The sequence below is a fragment of the Hippocampus bargibanti genome, linkage group LG05 (assembly GCF_051943395.1).
Source record: "Hippocampus bargibanti isolate YZ-2025 linkage group LG05, ASM5194339v1, whole genome shotgun sequence".
Lineage (NCBI taxonomy): Eukaryota > Metazoa > Chordata > Actinopteri > Syngnathiformes > Syngnathidae > Hippocampus > Hippocampus bargibanti.
This window is the reverse complement of record NC_142738.1, coordinates 14,349,981-14,368,848: the sequence shown is the minus strand read 5'-3', so window position 1 is coordinate 14,368,848 and position 18,868 is coordinate 14,349,981. Positions and strand designations below refer to the sequence as shown.

Here is an 18,868-nt window from a genome sequence, read left to right as displayed (position 1 = left end):
TCCCTACCTCCCTCACACCTCCCTACCTCCCTCACACCTCCCTACCTCCTCCACAGCTCCCTACCACCTACCACCTATGACTTACCACCTCCCTATATATATCCCTACCACCCAAAATTATAGGATGCAAAATGGCTGATGAACGTCAGGTGAAAAATAATGATTAAAATAAACCATATCAGTATCAGTCCTCTATAGGCGAGGTGACATCTGTTTGCAGCTCTCTCTCTCTCTCTCTCTCTCTCTCTCACTCTCTAACTTTGATCTCTCTCTTTCTATCTCTCCCTCTCTCTCTCTCTCTCTCTTCTCCTCTCTCTCTCTCTCTCTCTCTCTCTCTCTCTCTCTCTCTCTCTCTCCCCTCACTCTCTAACTTTCATCTCTCTCTTTCTATCTCTCCCTAAATCCCTATCTATGTCCCTCTTTTCCACTCTCTCCCTCTATCTCTCCCCCTGTCTCTCCCCTCACTCTCTTTCATCTCTCTCTCTCTCTCTCTCTCTCTCTCTCTCTCTCTCTCTCTCTCTCTCTCTCTCTCTCTCTCTCTCTCTCTCTCTCTCTCTCTCTCTCTCTCTCTCTCTCTTGCTCTCTCCGTCACTTCGACTCAGATACTTCCTAGAAATACAACAGTTTACCACTTCAAAATGGTTCCCAGATGAAACCCTGAACTGGTGGCCAGTCAATCACAGACTCACAATCACACTCAGGGACCTTGTAGACCAGTCCATTAACCTAATGAGAATTCGTTTTGAACGTGAGAGCTCACCGGAGTAACCGCAGAAAACCCATGCTGATATTAGGAGAACATGCAAACTCCAGCTGGAGCTGGAATGGAATCTTTGGCCTCTGCTCTGTGAGGCGGCTGTGCGAACCAGTCATTCACTATACTGTCCTGCTACAAATTTATTGTGGTCAAGATTTTTGTATATAAATGTGGGATATTTTACATTATGAACAGCAATGTTGCAACCAAGACATCAAAATTCGATTTAAAAAAATCAACCATATTTTAAGAACACGTGAAATCAACACTTCAGTGGTTGTAGATTTGTTATTTAGTGACAATGTTAAGATCTTATGTGATATCCTATAGTTCTACCTACTCAAGCGACATTTATTTTTAAGGGGTAATAACACCATATATTACATGTACTATTTCTCATGCAGGCACTTAGGTGTCCTTTGGGTAATCAAAAGAACAATAACAGAAACACTCACTACACATACTTATGCGAATTTGATTGGTTTTACTTTAACAGATGGAATCCTGGTGAGTAACACTACCTCAGGTATTTTTTGTGTAGGAATCATAGAGTAACATTTAAAATTGTGATTGGAGGGTATGTGTTAACATTAAACAATAAAGTTAGCTGGCTATTTAAAATATTGATAGAATATAGTAAGAGCTAACTGCTGTCAGCTGCGCGTCTAATGTGTGACAGTCACACCATATAAATATGTTTCTTTATTTTACTGCACAAATAACAAAAAAAAACAGCATGGCTGGAAGACATCACTCGCAATCAATTCCATAGAGCCCTCCAAAGATGGACATTTGCTCAGTGCTACCATCGCCTGTTAAATTTAGGTAAGACATCTAAATTCTAAAATATTTTTATTTGAACTGATTTTTAAAGATTTTAAATATTAAAGAACCATGCTTTGGTGACCCTGGGATGCTCATGTTTATATTGCAATACATTTCAATTTAGTGTATTATCACTGTACTTTTCCAACCTTTAAGATTATTTTTGTGCACTGTATTTTTTTCTTGCATGTTTTGTTTCCCAACATTTTTTTCTTGTATAAAATCTAACTGATTAATGAACATCTGATCTTTTCTAGGCTGTATATCTTATAGCCAAAAAGTGTGCGCTGTCTGTGAAAATGAATGATGAGGATTTACCCTTTTAAGCGGTCAAAGTGATTTATCTTGAATCATAAAAAAACAACAGAGGATTAATTTTATTGGGTTTACTTGTTGAATTTATAGGGCGACATCAGTAAATTTGGGGGCCACTGTTAATGTAGAAATCTGTGTATCATGCACATAAAGCAATCATTTGGGGACACAGAGTATCTGTGACTATGTACTGGTAAAGTAATTGCCAGGAGACAAGTCAGAACAGAATCAGAAAAGACATGTACCTTCAAAACGTTGTGTATTGCAGTTACTAATGAAGGTGCACTCCATTTGCTTCCATTGAAGTTATTCAAGGCACTGATAACAGATCATCTGTAATATTTGGATTTACAAGCTGATGATAAAATCTGATCCAAATATTTAAAAAGACTGAATTAATTGTGCAAATGATTTTGAGTTATCTGATAATTGGTTGATCATCTCCACATGTGAGCATAAATGACTCAGTATGTCGTGCATGAAGCTACCATTATTGCTCATGTTTAATTCAAAAGAAAGCTGTCACTTCTTCTCAACATTGTTGCATGTTTAGACAAATGTAAAAAGAGCACTCACCACCAGAATTATTACGCTCATTCATCAAATTGTCATCTAACTCCCCTCCTAACCCACATATCCATCGTATGCCTTTTTGGCGTGTTGAGGAGCACTGACACAGTTGAATAATTTATTTACATCTAACAGCACTTGTGAGAATCGCAATCACGCACAGGTGACTGTGATCGACCTCAAATATGGATCCACATCACATTTGACTCACACTTAAAATGAACCCCATAATTTTGAGAAGGGGGGGACCTTGCCCGCTGTTGTTAGCTGAAAAATTAACTATTTATGTGTCTTTGTTTTTGGGGCAGAGATCAAGCTAATTCAAAAATAGATGTGACATTTTGAGGGACAATAAACTATTTTGAAGAGAATAGAGGTGCTTTATTTATGCATTTAGCCTTTTTGAATAGAAAAGGTGATTTCGCAACATTATGTGGCATCCGCAGGCAAAACTTGTTGGGTTCGTGTCAATTATTTTTATATAATCATTATTTGTGGACACTGCAAAGTGTAGGATCAGAATAGGATAGGGTAAGGAATGAGTACATTAGAGGAACAACTCATATTAGAGGCTTTGGATAGAAAGTCAGAGAGGCCAGACTGAAATGGTTTGGACATGTCCAGAGGAGTTAGAGTAACTATATCGGGAGAAGGATGCTGAGCCTTGAACTGCCAGGCAGGAGACCGAGAGGAAGACCGAAGAGGAGGTTTATGGATGGGGTCAAAGAGGACATGAAGGTAGCTGGTGTAAGAGAAGAGGATGCACAAAACCGGGATAGATGGAGGACATTGATTCGCTGTGGCGACCCCTGAGGGGAAAAGCCGAAAGAAAAGAAGAAGATTTGCAGACACTGCTCACACGCTGTACTTTTATGAAAGAATACATACTAAAAAATATGATGGTGAAAGAAGAAGCACAGTAAGAAAAAAAAGTAATAAGCTGTTCCAAGTCTTTTTTCAATGTAGGTAGTATAGATGACAACATTGGTATTATTGCCGACACAGAACATTTGCATGATAATCTTTTGGGAAAACAAAAACAAACTAATACATAAAAAATGCTAAAACATCAATATTACTTTACAAGCCTATATACTGTGCTTTCCATGACAGGTGTAGGAGCCATGGCAGCCATGCATAGAGTTGCTTAATGGTAGATGAGGAAAAAAAAACATTTTTTAAGTGTCGTGCAGCGAGACAGCAAGCAGGTGGAAAGAGGATAAAAGTTCACTCAGCCAGATGCAGGAAGGGTATTGTGAGTTTTCTTTATTTGAAGTTGACATCAGTTTTCGGCAGACCACAGGTAACACTGCTCTCCAGGTTGTCCTTTGTCCCTCTTCTTCCTCCCCGAAGTGACTCGCTCAGTCTGGCTTTAAAGGTGCTTCACCTAAGCTTCTGGCCAATCGGGTCGTGGTTGGGCATATGGTAGGTAACCCAACATGGAGGTTTCTTGTGCCGGAGGAAGGTTTGTTGGTCTGGATGTTCGAGGGTCAGTGTTTTGGGGCTGTGCTTTTTGAGGATAATGTTGACTCGATTGATAATCAAATGTCCATTCTTGCTTGTTGTGGAGCATCTGATTTCTTAATTGGTTGATTTGTTCAATCAACACCCCCTCTCTATCTTTAGAGTGTTGCATGAAAGTTCTGATTTCTTTCACCAATTCCTCATTAAGTTGAGCTGTGGTGGTACTCACTGTCTGAGTCTTAGGCTTTACCACTGGTTCTGGCTCACTCTGCCCAGTTCCAGCCTTGGCTTGGTCAAACGCCTCATGGGAATAAAGAACGGCATCGTCTTGGGGCAACTCAAGCTGCTGGTTACCTTGATCCTCTTCAGAACTCTCCAGTTCAGTTTGGTTGGCCCGTGCTGCACGTCTTCTTCCTCGTCCCACCTTCTCCATCTCGGCTTCCTCTTATCCTTTCCACTCCAGCAAGGCGTAACGATCCCACCACTGCCACCAATTGTCGTGCAGCGAGACAGCAAGCAGGTGGAAAGAGGATAAAAGTTCACTCAGCCAGATGCAGGAAGGGTATTGTGAGTTATCTTTATTTGAAGTTGACATCAGTTTTCGGCAGACCACAGGTAACACTGCTCTTCAGGTTGTCCTTTGTCCCTCTTCTTCCTCCCCAAAGTGACTCGCTCAGTCTGGCTTTAAAGGTGCTTCACCTAAGCTTCTGGCAATCGGGTCCCAGCGGCAATTGGCCATTCCCAGGTGGTTGCAATCACCTTCTCAGAATTAATTAGTGGTCGCCCAACTCTACTGTTTTGGATGGGGAGAATTGCGGACCTTTCTCCCATCCAAAATCCAGAACACACAAAATTATTTAACATTTCTTTTGGCATCATGACATTAAGTGACTGAAAATTATAGGATGCAAAATGGCTGATGAACTTCAGGTGAAAAATAATGATTAAAATAAACCATATCAGTATCAGTCCTCTATAGGCGAGGTGACATCTGTTTGCAGCTCTCTCTCTCTCTCTCTCTCTCTCTCTCCCTCTCTCTCTCTCTCTCTCTCTCTGCACGCTCCCTTTCCGCCTTCACCATCATTTATTCTTATTGCACCGCATACCTCTGGCACCATCTTTTTCCTCGTGTCAGGAAAGGTGAGCGTCCGTCTTTCCCATCAGAGAGGAGGCAGGAAGCAGGAGGAGAAGGCGGAGTTTCATATTAGAAAGCCACGTGCATGCTTGGATGTGCTTTGTGCTGTAAGGTGAAGGAAAATAAACGGACGTCAGAGAGTAATAATGCGAAAGGGAGACTTTGAGGTTGTTCAAGAGTCATTGAGGAGTATTGAGATGGGGGGGTATTGTTAAAAAAGTATAAAGGAGGAATTAATAAGTTAATGTTTGAGAAAATCCTGCTCTGGAAAAAGGAAGAGGAAGACAAGGAGGAATATTCGCTTCTCGGTGAAGAATTGCCGTGAGCCAGACACTACAGAGACTGTGAGTGCAATTGGAGGCTGTCTGCGGCACTCACTCACAGACAGAAGGAAGAAGGGGAGGTGGAGGAGCAGCAGGAGGTGAGACCTGTGTGTGAAGCCCCAGCGCCTTCATCTGGACAGAGTAACGATTGAGACGAAGAAAGTAAGAGTGCCTTCGTTAAGGAAATTAACAAAAAGAAGAATTGCATCATGGCTCTTCAGCTCATGCCCGAATCGGCTGTGTGTTTGCTCATGGTGAGTCTCCGGGGTACTGTATTGTCATCCCCTTTTTAATTGGGCTTTCATCCAATGTCCATGAAAGCAGGGTTTGTTCGATTAACCATCAGGGAGAAATGTTCAAGTAACTTCCCATGTGAGGTAGGATCCGGGTTTGGCCTCAGACTTGTAAAAAGTCAAGCTTTTATCTCGCTGCTCCACATGCTCGTGCAGTGCGGCGTGGCGGACTGTGATGGTAAACGAGGTTTACGCATTGGGGATTTGCTGTCACTTACATCCAAAACCATATGTCAGCAAAGCGTTATTTCCCCTTTATGCAAAGGATTTGTGCTGGGGATCCAATGCCTCTTTGACAGGAAACAGACCTGCCTGACCTTCTTCAGCACTGACCATGGAGACTAATTATGTAGAAATGACCAACATGTGTAAAAGCATTCAAGTGAACTCTCTGGAACGCCCAGTGCAACAATAACACAGCGTGGCTGTGCTGCCTGTTAAGTACGGTTGTTATGCGATTGTATTCAGAAGCCTGTGATTGCCGGTCTACTTTGTAGAAGATGGCACACTCTGCTGATTCTCATTCTATAGCTTTGTTATTCAGCACAAGGGAGTCATGCATTGCTGCACGACCTGTTATCGCCACCTGTGATGGCTGTCTGTTACTATGGCAATGAGCCAGGGGAGAGGCAGCAGGTTGAAGAGGCAAAGAATGACTGAGGCAATGACGGGAGAAAGGTGTCAGAGATATGACAGACAGACACCGTGGACAGAGACTCAGAACCAGAAAGATTGTCCCCACTGCCGGCAGGAGACGCAGTCATCAGATGACATACGTCTGAATTCTGCGCCCCTCTGCCAAGCTATTTATTGAGAGTATATGTAAATTACAGTGATATATTAGTAAACATAGTTTTCTTGATTTGCATACCACGCCTCTGGGCGTTCTGAGCAACAACAGATGTAAGCAGTAAAACATACATTTTAATTGGTTGTCTTTTCCATGAACTGATAAATTTGTAATCTGGCGCTTGTGCAGGATGTTTAAGCCGTAAATAACTCTGGTGAAAAAGGAGTATCTCAAGCCCTAAATTCTGTGCAAGGCCGGACCTTCTAGAATCTTGATGGAGACGACGGTTCATCGTGCCGTATCTGTTTCACTCAGATTTACTGTGGCCATCTGCGCTTTGACTGTAGGCCCATTGTTTAGTTGGTCAGCAAAGCACGGCACTTTTAAACGTGATAAATTATTATTCTCCATCATTCCCACCTCTTAATCATTTTTAAAAGTGATAGCAAACATTATCTTGACAGTGATCGTGGAGTGTAAAAAATGTGGAAAAAAACAAAATAGTAAATATAATGGCATATATGTGTCTATACTATTGGGATATAGGTATATAGGTAAAATACAAGACAGAAGACATTCCCCGCAATAGCCTAACAATCAATGGGAAGCATGTATGTATATATATATACCCCCCAGTCCCACCTCTTAATCATATATTTCAAAGTTGCATTTTCATTAGTCTGATTATATGACTGGAGTGTCATTTTAAATTACTGTTCAACAAATTGCTCATTGATGACAGTTTCAAAATCACGGTGGGCATTTGGAAACAGTTCAACTTAATTTGAAGACACCAGATAATAACCAATATACCTAAAAAACATATTTTTCTTTTTCATTAAAAACAAATTTGGGAACATCTCTCATTTCATCCCCGCCCCTTTTTTTTCTCTTGGGAAAAGAACAACGATATTGGGATAAAATGTACGTCAGCATGCAATCCGATCTTAGCATGCAGGGAAAATCCAGATCGGTCCCTCCGTCCAAAGGCCGTGAGATACGAGTTCCACATCGCTTGACTCCACACCCCTAGATAGGCTGCATGACTGGTCCCTCTGGTCATCTGGTGGCCCCTTCCGTCACCAGCCTCGACGCGTCTGTGGTAGCCGCCTGGTATATCATGGTCCAGTCTGCTCCTGAAAATAATGGACGGGAACACAAAATGAGCGTATGTCTCCTCAATGAACCATTCTTTGAGGAGCGCCTGGGTCCATGCATTTACATGGAGCCGGGAGCTCTCGGCCACGTTCCACCTCAAAAGGCGTGGAACCCCTGGCAGAATTTACGGTGACCCTCGAGCCTGAGTAGCGCAATTGGCACAGCCTCAAACCATTTAAAATATCTCTCCAGGTCACCACCATATAATTCCTAGATTCTAGTCACTGTATTGTATTTAGATCTTACCGTGGTTTTCTGATGAACCCCATTTCCCCCGTCTGGAGTCTCCCAACCGTTGATACAAACCTTCCGTCTCTGGCCACTCCGTCTGCAGTCCCCCGACTCAGGAATTCACCCAAACGGTCTGCAAGAAGGTGGTTAACGTGGAAAAAACAAAAACAAAACAAACAAAAACTATCTTTCCCCTTAAACATTAAAAATCTCCAACTCTCTTGGCAGTCCATCGAAGTCGAGGATGACGTCGCTTCCATTGCTTTGTGGGGTATTGGACAGTGGTTATTGGCGCTGGCGGCGATGCCACTGTAGGTGACTATGAAGCCCGATTCTGGAGCCACAAATCCTGCCACATTCAGGACATGTGAGGCCAGGACCGGGCTGGCGAGGCGGTACTGAAGCAGCACAAAGGTGTCTTTGCTCGTGCCGCACGATCCCCCTCTGGGTGCGCTTGTCTTCAAGTTGTGTCACCCCTTCGTGGCATAAGGAGCGCCACAGTGGCCTGTTCGCTGCAGCAGACTCCAGATCGCTGGGCTTGATGTTGCAGTTCTTTAGAGTCTGTTTAAGCTGGTCTTTGTATCGCAGCTTAGGACCACCAGGGTTCCTCTTCGCTGACAAGAGTTGTCCATAAAGCACCTGTCGAGGCAAGCGGCAGCTAGGCATCCGGATGACATGTCCAACCCACCGAAGTTGCCTCTTTGCCAGTATGGCCTCGATACTGGTGGAGGCAGTGCGTTGAAGGATGTCGGTGTGTGGAACACGATCCTGCCAGGTGATGCCAAGGATTCGTTGGAGGCACCTGATGTGGAATGCATCAAGGCGTCTCACATGGCGTCGATAGACGGTCCAGGCTTCTGCGCCATATAGCAGCGTGGACACACACACTGCTTGGTAGACTGCGACTTTTGTTGGAGTTCTTAAGTGGTTGTTTTCGAACACACGAGTACGCAATCTGCCAAAAGCTTTGGAGGCTTGATGGATGCGGGCCTGGACGTCATCATCAATTAGACAGGAGGGTGTTAGAATGCTGCCGAGGTAGCTGAATTGTTGGACAACCTTGAGGGGTGTGCCACTGAGGGTGAACGCTGGGGTTGGAGAACTCTCTTTTGCCATGACCTCCGTTTTGGTTACATTGATCACGAGACCGAGTGATCGGTAGACGGAGGACATGGTATCAAGGGAATTTTGCATGGCAGCTGGGCTGTGGGCCAGCAGAGCACATTCATCTGCATACTGTAGCTCGTGGATGCCGCTGATCAGGGTCTTGGTCTTGGCCTGTAGGCGTCTGATGTTAAACAGGTTACCATCCAGGCGGAATTGGATTTGTACGCCGCCACCTTCCTGGATGGACTTATGGAAGAGGAGCGTAGCTGCCATCAGGAACAGGTTGAATATAGCAGGGGCCAGTACACAGCCCTGCTTCACCCCGACTTCCACAGGGAACGGGGAAGATTGCTGGCCACCAACAAGTACAGTTGCTTGCATGCCGCTGTGGAACTGTTTTAGGATGCCGAGAAATTTGGAGGGGACGCCAAATTTCTGCAGTATGGTCCAGAGAATGTCACGGTTAACTGTGTCAAATGCCTTTGTAAGGTCAATGAAGGTGATATAGAGGTCCTTATTTTGTTCCTTGCATTTCTCCTGAACTTGGCGCGCAGCGAAGATCATGTCCAGAGTGCTTCGATCCTTCCTGAAGCCGCATTGTGTCTCTGGGAGGATGTCTTCGGTAATGTGCGATGTAAGACGGAACAGCATTACTTTTGCAAGAATCTTGCCAGCAACAGAAAGTAGGGAGATGCCACGGCTGTTGCCACAGACTGACTTGTCCCCCTTCCTTTTGTAAATGGTGACAATGTTGCTGTCTTTCCATTCCTGAGGAAGTGTCCCGTTTTGCCAGATGTTGCAGATGAGGTGGTAAAGCTTCCGTGTCAGGAGATAACCGCCGCTCTTGAAGACCTCAGCTGGAAGTCCATCAGGGCCAGGGCTTTTGTTGTTTTTAAGGCTCCGGATTGCAGAGAGGACCTCTGTGAACTGAGGAGGTTCATCAAGGGAGGGAACTGTTGGAAGCTCTGGGAGGGAGTCAAGGACAGATGTGTCTGAAGGGTTTACTTGGTTGAGCAGGGAGTCAAAGTGCTCTGCCCAGCGCTCAAGTATTAGCTGTTTGTCCTTCAGTAGTACAGAACCGTCTGCAGATTTAACTGGGACAATGTGTTGTCTTCGTGGGCCGTGCAGGGATTTTACAGCATCATAGAAGGCGTGTGTGTTGTTGTTGTCTGCATGCCTCTGGATTTCTTGGGCCTTGCTGAGCCACCACTTGTTCTCCATCATCCTCAGCTGTTTCTGTGTTTCACCACGGATGGCCTTGTAGTGAGAGAGGAGAAGTGGAGAATGAGGGTTGGAGAGAAGTGTGGTATGGGCTTTGCGCTTGGCTACCAGAAGCTCCTGTATGGCAGCTGAGCTGTTATCGAACCAGTCTTGATGACGTTTCTGAGTGAAGCCGATGGTCTCAGAGGCAGCTTGATGAATTGTTGTCCTCAATTTTTTCCACCTGCTTTCAACATCAAGGTCACCGTTACTGGTGTCGTTGTCCAGGCTGGCAAGTCCCTCTGCCAGCTTGTGGCGGTAGCTGGCTGCACATTCTGGGGACTCCAGGGCCCTGGTGTTAAGACGCCTTTGGGGCTGCTGTTTCTTATGAGGAGGTCGAATTCTCAGCTTGAGCCTGGACTTGATCAGTCGATGATCAGTCCAGCATTCAGCCCCACGCATGGCCCGCGTGATGCAGACATCATTTTGGTCTCGTTGCCTTGTGATGATGTAGTCCAGTAAGTGCCAATGTTTGGACCTGGGGTGCATCCATGATGTGATGTATTTCTTTTTCAGCTGAAAGATGGTGTTAGTTACAATCAACTGATGCTCAGAGCACAGAGTGAGGAGTCGGAGGCCATTGCTGTTTATTTTCCCCGTCCCGTGCCTTCCGATTACTTGTTTCCAGAGCCTGGCATCAGTACCTACTCGGGCATTGAAGTCACCCATCAGAACAAGTTTATCAGAGGCAGGGATTTTGGATATGGTAGCATTCAGGGACTCGTAGAAGGCATCTTTGGTGTTATCGTCAGCATCCAAGGTGGGAGCATAGGCGCTGATTAAAGTTGCGAAGCGACCTTTTACCAGGGGAATACGCCAGGTCATAAGCCGTTCACTGATGCCTTGGGGGGACTCGGGGATGTTACTGAGTAAGCTGCTTTTCACAGCAAAGCCAACTCCATGGAGTCTTCGCTCATTCTCTGGGAGACCCTTCCAGAAGAAGGTGTAACCTTCACCAACTTCTGTGAGTGAATCTTCGCCTGAGAACCGAGTCTCACTGAGTGCGCCAATATCGATGTTGTACCTCCTTAGCTCATGTGCGATGAGGGCAGTTCGTCTTCGAGGTCTCTCCATCCCGTCTCGAGCATCGAGGAGGGTGCGAACATTCCAGGAAGCCAGGTTCATAGTCATGGGTTTGATTATATTTCGTTTTCGACCGCAGAGGGGGGATGCCTTGGTGGCTGCGGTGGGCCACCCAGGTGTGGTGGAACAAGCAATGTTTAGGTCACCTTTTCTAGACCCTTCCCCTATAAGGGGTGAGCAGTGCGGACCCTGAATAGGGCTGCTCAGACGCACAGGATGCTGCCGAAGGATAATGTTGCTCCATCCCATCTTCGCAACGACCATCAATCCTGTACCGCCCCTGTGTAGGATTCAAGCTAGAAGCTTCCAGTCACATCCATGACCTGCCCCCGTCACTTTATCCTATCGCCAGTGGACTTATATGGTGGAAGCTGAAACCTGCGCTACTAGTGGATTTAGTGTGAGGGACGGGGCGCGCAATTCCTTCCCCCACATACTTGGCCGCACTCACTGTATTCCAGTGGCAAGAGTGAAGACTCGAGACGACCTTCAGGTGAGTGCGGTTGCAAGGGGCTGCCGGTGGTCCGATCTGTTGGACTCCGCCTACGCCTACCCCTGGGTGCGGATTTGGGATCACTCTTTGTCTGGCCTCTACCCTCCGACCTGTTCGGCTTGGGTGACCCTGCCAGGAGTACAAGACTCCAGCCGACATAGCTCTCGGGGTCACGGAGACGCGCAAAGTGCCTCACCACGATAAGGTGGTGATCCCAGTCGAGGCATAGGAGTTGATCTCCCATCAACTGCTTTCTCTAGCACCTTCAAAAACCCTTACCATCTCTTTGGCTAACCCGTCTCCTCCTAATATTCTAATCAGGAAACAATTCATACACAACATCAACAACTGTTCATCCTACTTGAATATCATTGACAACTGCACCCAATCCCCCCTCTAACTGTTGCAACTTTAGAGTTCATATTGATGAGCACCTCTCTTTCTACCATTCCACCCAACACCCAAATTACCAAAACCGCATTCTTCTACCTTAAAAAAAAGTTTTCTAGTCTCCGCTCTGTTTCCACACACTGCTGCACACACAACCATAAATACTCCCACAATCAAGGCCTCATCTGATCTTTCCTGAACCCCACCAAAACACTCTGTCCCGCAGCCCCCAATCCTCTAACACAAATCTTCTTGACATCCCCGCAGCCAGACTCAGAACTGGGGGGCATCCAGCCTTCAGATAGATAGCCGCCCCCGCCCATGGGACGCAACCTCAAAAACTAAATTGTTCCATAATGCTTTTTTTCATGTTTTAATCTCGTTACTCATGCTTCCTTTTAGATCGATTTTGGAATCAATTAAGTATGCTTGTCTTCAGGCGTACATTTAATTTAGCATTTTTAGCTCTTGTGAAGCATCTATGAGTGCAATAAAAAGCGCTTTCAAATTACATTTATTAATATTATCATCATTAATCTACGAGTCACTTGGTGTGGCATATAAACCATCTTTTCCTATTTCCTGTTGCTTCGCTGACATTGTAAAAATTTCAAACAAAGTAGCCACTGTGACAATCGGGATCATCCTAACAAAAACAATGTGGCCATTTTTTTTCTCTTTGAAACCATTTGCCGAATGCTGCCGCACATCTGACGCATGCTGGATGTATTTGTTCGATTGGGTTCAATTGCATGCTGGTGTCGGTCAAGCCTTTGCGGCCAGCCGGCCATAATTTCGAAGTGGAGCTAGAGGGATGGGCCAGCCGTGCTGGAACCTGGACACATTAATTTACATTCGGTCAGATTTTTTGTTTGTTAGTTTTTTTCTTAATTAGAGGAGCATAGCTTCCCGCAAATTCCCTGAATGTGTGCGGCGCAACCAAAGACGTTCCTATCTTGTCTTCTCAAAAATGTGACAAGTCGATTTGTAGCCTGGACATTCCCACAGTCACCTTCTCGGCCTTGATTCGGGATCGCTGCACATAAAATAACATTCAAAAATGAATTTGTCAGGTAGCGCCATTTGAGGTGGAGGAGAGATAGAATTGAGTTGGCATTTCTCAAACATCACTTTGCACTTTACAGATCAAGTACGGTGGCCACACATTAACTATTTCCATAATTTCAATAATTTCAATAATTGAATCAAGTTTATAAAGGCTGAATCTGATCCCACAGTCGCATAGCAGTTACCAGTTCGAAAATATAATTGGTATCATTATTAATTCTTCCTTACTTTTTTCTTTCTTTTTATCAATAGCCGAGCCAGTTCCATCTGTTACAGTACAAAGGATAATGCTTTTATCACGTTTATGTTGTATTAATTTACTCAAATTAATCAAGCTTTAATTGTTTCCTTCATCAGTGTCTTAGCTCAGTCAGATAGTTTCAAAGTAACATACTGCATGGGAATGCACACTATTTGTTTCACTTTCACCCCACAATGAATGGTGAGTCTTCTACTCTCGACACCTGCATTGTAAATTTTGAACAGAGTGACAGGTCGCCCTGATAAGGAACCACTCACAGAGAAAGCCAGATCTTGCTCTTTTGCCATAAAAGACAACTTCCTGATTTAATGTGAAGGAAATAACTACGGCATCTTAGTTTTCTCATCTGAATACTTGTATGTTTAATATCTGTTGAACATATCTTGTCACCTCTTAAAACATTTTGATCTTCTTTTTCAATTTGTGCCCTTTCAATGTGGTCAATTTTTGGTGAACAGCTTGTCGCGCATGAATGTTTGTCATCCTCCCCTTCTTGTGATTTATGCCTGCATGAGGAGTCCCTCACACATTGATTAGAGTATTTTGTTAACAAACGCCGTGTAAATTCTTCTTTTCTTAATCCAATCAATATCCTCAACCCTCACAACAGTGTTAACAATTGTGCTAAACCTTATACCACATTTTTGGTGAGCTCAGGTATTCTTGCCTACAGGTTTAACCCATCAACTCCTTATTTCTAATCTAATTCCGTTCAGTCTAGATGTACGCACGTATTATATCGTCGACACAGCTCACCTTTTATTTCCAGAACCATCAGTACTCACCACTCGAGAACAAATGCTATCTCATAACTGCCTCAAAACAAAACGTATGCGGAAAAAGTGGTCAACACCGCTTCTCTCTATCCCCTGTGATCGAAAGGGGAAAAATGCAACAAGTTAATTCAAACCTCAAAACATCATTGTTTTTAAACTTTCACTCTACCAAAGCATACCGTCCTCACATTTCTTCCCACTGAGGCAATGATGAATTATAGACCTTGTCTTTTTTGCTATATTAGCTGCCCAAGCGAGGCAGTCGAAAATCAACAGTACACAAAAACATTCCTGATTAAACCAGCAAAATAACATGCCTTCCCGCATACCCCAAAATAATTTCTAATTATTCATCGTATTGTTTACTTCATTTTAGAGCATATTTTCTCGAACCATCATAATCCTTCTAAATGTATCAATATCAATCACAATTCCATACAACACGTATTCCAATAGAATGCCATCCATCACTAATATGATTTTTGTCTCTCTCTTTCCTGATGTAAAATGTAAAATTCTAACTCACGTTACCCTCTGAAATCTGAAACAAAATACTTTAGGACTTTTTTGGACCCAACTCGCATTTCTCTCTGTGCGAAAATACGGTCCGTGTCAAAATAATTTTGGCAGTTTTCTTGCCTTCGGGCACTTCTCTTTGCTTACAACCATACGGCCATAATATGCTAAATTTTCTTTTTTGCCCAATCTTTATATTTTAATAACGTTTTAGTTCCGCCAACATCTCCTTCAGAGTAAAGTTACTCTCTTTTTATAGGCATAATTATATCGCATTATCGATTTGGTGTTTGCCATCGACGAGCATTAATTCATCAACCTTATTTCGGCACCTCAGATCGAAGGCAGTTTGATTTCGAATGTCCGAGTAGGACTGACCACATTCCAACACTTCGTCCGTCCAAAGCAGAAACAAGTGTGTTGTCAACTTTTTATTCTTTCGGGGCGCCCCTAAATACTGCCTGAGATCTGCGGGCCGGAACACGCATCGCGCTACCTTTTCCACCCTTTTCTTGTGTGGTTTTCCATCTATTTTTTTTCTTTCGGCATCGTAAATATTTACTTGAACAAACAGTGTCGATCCTTCAACGTCTATATCAACCAATTGTTTTTTTCTACAAATTCTTCTTCATCGAGGCAGACTGGCAACTAATTTGATTTAACTCGTTTCCAAAAAACGGGAAGACTTTCGCGGAGCCATGTTAGTGCCTCGACTTCACTGTAAATTACATGAAATCGCAATCTTGTTCCGGCGTGTTTTTTCGAAATAAAATATTTAGGTGCCGGCGCCGAATTAAATTTTTATTAATATTATCGAAGCAGAGCGAATTATTAGCGTTCAATTTTCGCCACATCCCCCCTTTTATTGTTTCTATGAATTTGGTCCAGTTCTTCACCGCATAGGGCGGACTCTATAACTGGGTTCGTTCAGCAGGACAGCAATTCAAATTTACATTTGTGGTTTCTCCTTCTTCAACCCCCAAAAGGGTGAGGAGAACTTGCATACTGCATCCACAAAAGTCTGCTGTTTGAATCCCACTGTATATTATATGAATTACGACACGTTATCGCAATTCCAGTCACACTCAGATGCGGTCACACCCGAAACAACCCCGCGACATAGTCAAGCTCGCAAGCTTGACTCACAGACCCGCATGCTCACCCATTGACTCACACAGACACAGTCACACAACCACAAGGATGATCAGTCCTTGTGTACCCAAAAACTAAGCTCAGTTCAGCACTCTCACTACCACATGAACTAGCTTATTTTTTTTCGAGGCTTTTCATTCTTCCAGACCTTCAAAAGGCTGTACTATCCAATCTTCCAAGACCCAAACAAATAGGCTTGTACTATCCAAAATCTTCCAAGACCCAAACAAATAGGCTTGTACTGTCCAAAATCTTCCAAGACCTAAACAAATAGGCTTGTACTATCCAAATCTTCCAAGACATAAACAAATAGGCTTGTACTATCCAAATCTTCCAAGACCTAAACAAATAGGCTTGTACTATCCAAAATCTTCCAAGACCTAAACAAATAGGCTTGTACTATCGTTTATCAGACTGACCTCAATTTTTGGAGACGATCCTTCCGGTCCCGAGCCCGCCCAGGTTCGTTGGGATGGCGTTTGCGTCTCACCCGGCGAGCAGGCCTGGCTTCTGACCCCAAGAAAAGGAGGTCCTCTCGAAATCTTGTTGGCCTTGCCGGTGCACCGGTTCTTGACAGTCGCCGTAGACCGCTCACCGCAGGAGACGCGTTGCCATCCCGGACGAGCCCCCAAAAATGTCAGAGATATGACAGACAGACACCGTGGACAGAGACTCAGAACCAGAAAGATTGTCCCCACTGCCGGCAGGAGACGCAGTCATCAGATGACATACGTCTGAATTCTGCGCCCCTCTGCCAAGCTATTTATTGAGAGTATATGTAAATTACAGTGATATATTAGTAAACATAGTTTTCTTGATTTGCATACCACGCCTCTGGGCGTTCTGAGCAACAACAGATGTAAGCAGTAAAACATATACATTTTAATTGGTTGTCTTTTCCATGAACTGATAAGTTTGTAATCTGGCGCTTGTGCAGGATGTTTAAGCCGTAAATAACTCCGGTGAAAAAGGAGTATCTCAAGCCCTAAATTCTGTGCAAGGCCGGACCTTCTAGAATCTTGATGGAGACGACGGTTCATCGTGCCGTATCTGTTTCACTCAGATTTACTGTGGCCATCTGCGCTTTGACTGTAGGCCCATTGTTTAGTTGGTCAGCCAAGCACGGCACTTTTAAACGTGATAAATTATTATTCTCCATCAAAAGGTGAAAGGCCAAATGTGAATGATGGAGCCATCCGCCAAAGACGGAGGAAAAATGGATTGAAAATAAGCTCATTTCTTCAAAATGTGGACAATTTGGCCCAGTCCCAGTATTCGCACTTCGACCCACTCAATTGCAGGGGTCAGTTGATCGGTGCTAGTATGCAGATATATTCGCCTGACTTTACAATGCAGAGATCGTGAGTTCAAGACCCGGTCCAGCCTCCTTGTGTGGAGTTTGCATGCGCTCCCTGGGCAAAATGGTCTGGAAATATATATATATATATATATATACACTTTCCAGCTGTCCATCATAAGTGATGATGACCCTTGTTCCAAGGGAGGGGAAGGGTGGGGGTTAGCGACGCTGTCCCTGGAGCCATTTCTCATGGGCATAGAGCCCAATCCTCGCGCCACAGACACGTCCGCGGATGGAACACGGGAGGCCGGATGCCAGGGAGGTAACAGCCGCCCGTTCGTGCCGTTGAGTGCGTCTCTCTAATAGTCTGTCTTGATTGAGTCGATGTATTTCAGAGACCACCCTGGCACAAGTGGTCTGGCAGTTTGTCGATGCCAAAGTTTCGAGCTGCGTGGCATTGATGTTGGCTCGTTTGAGGAGGTCCCTGGTGTAGTCCTTGAGGCGTCGCTTTTGCTCCCCTGCAGAGCGCTTTGCGTCTTTCGGCTGTCCATAGAGGACTTGGCGGGACAGGCGGTGATCGGGCATCCGGATGGTGTGTCCAATCCACCGATGATGTTTCTTTGCAACTGCCGCTTCCATGCAGATGGAATTTGTGCACTGAATGTTGTCTGAGTGGGGAACTCAATATTCCCAGGACAGGCCAAGGATCGTCTGCAGGCTGCGGATCTTCGTACCAATTCTCAGGTGTCGGTTCGCAAAGACTGCTGCGTAGGCGACCCAAGGACGACGAGGCTTCATTTATAAGTTTGTGTACTTCGTCAAGGGAGCAATTGGAAGACAAAGTGGAGCCAAGGTATGTAAAGTGATCCACTATATTTAGCGAAATGCCATTGATGTGAAGGCTGGGTGGTGTGGGAGTTGGAGTCACAGGTTTGAACATGAGCTCCGTTTTTTTTAAGTTGATCTGGAGACCAAAAGACTGGTAAAAGCTCAAAATTGTGCTGAGTGCATGCTGCATAGATTCTGACACACACGCACACACACACACACACACACACACACACACACACACACACACACACACACACACACACACACACACACACACACACACACACACACACACACACACATACACACACACACACACACACACACACACACACACACACACACACACACACACAGAACGAAGCTTTCAATACACAGCTGAAAGTGTGTGAATGTGTGGGGCTCTCTGTTTAGTCACAATACAAAATAGAATAAAAAGAAAAAAGCTTAACAAAGGAAAGGATTTATCTGAAATTTGGTGGGGATATTTACTATAATAGGATGCAGAAAAGATGTCGAAAGGAGTTGTGCCTGCAATTGAACAGGGTGTCAGCAATTTCCAGGGCTGGGACATTCAGAAACTCTTACTAGCAGATTCATCCAAACGAATCCCAATCAGAAGCAAATATACTTGATGGATGAGCAAAGCGAAATTGCCCTTTTTTTCGTGACATAAAATTATGTGTGTCTTCGGTTTTCTCTGTGCGGCCACTTTTCTTGTCAGCACACTTGTCAAACTCATTTAAAACGCTCGTCATTCAGCGCCTTT

The 18,868-nt window shown here is 44.5% G+C and overlaps 1 protein-coding gene and 1 long non-coding RNA gene across 2 annotated transcripts in view; one reads left to right on the top strand and one right to left on the bottom strand.

Annotated features, from left to right (window-relative positions):
• Positions 1-5,395: 5,395 nt before the first annotated feature.
• The window catches only part of frmd4a (FERM domain containing 4A), a 196,836-nt gene continuing 183,363 nt past the window's right edge, over positions 5,396-18,868 (top strand). Inside the window, exon 1 of the mRNA XM_088996803.1 lies at positions 5,396-5,643. Within this exon, the coding sequence (XP_088852929.1) occupies positions 5,599-5,643 (45 nt within the window). The 5' untranslated portion in view covers positions 5,396-5,598. The remainder of the gene's footprint in view (positions 5,644-18,868) is intronic.
• LOC148898028 (uncharacterized) lies at positions 6,413-17,078 on the bottom strand. The gene is made up of 2 exons (XR_016115026.1): positions 16,388-17,078; positions 6,413-7,994 (listed from the first exon to the last, which is right to left on the bottom strand). It is a non-coding gene; the product is annotated as an uncharacterized LOC148898028 (long non-coding RNA).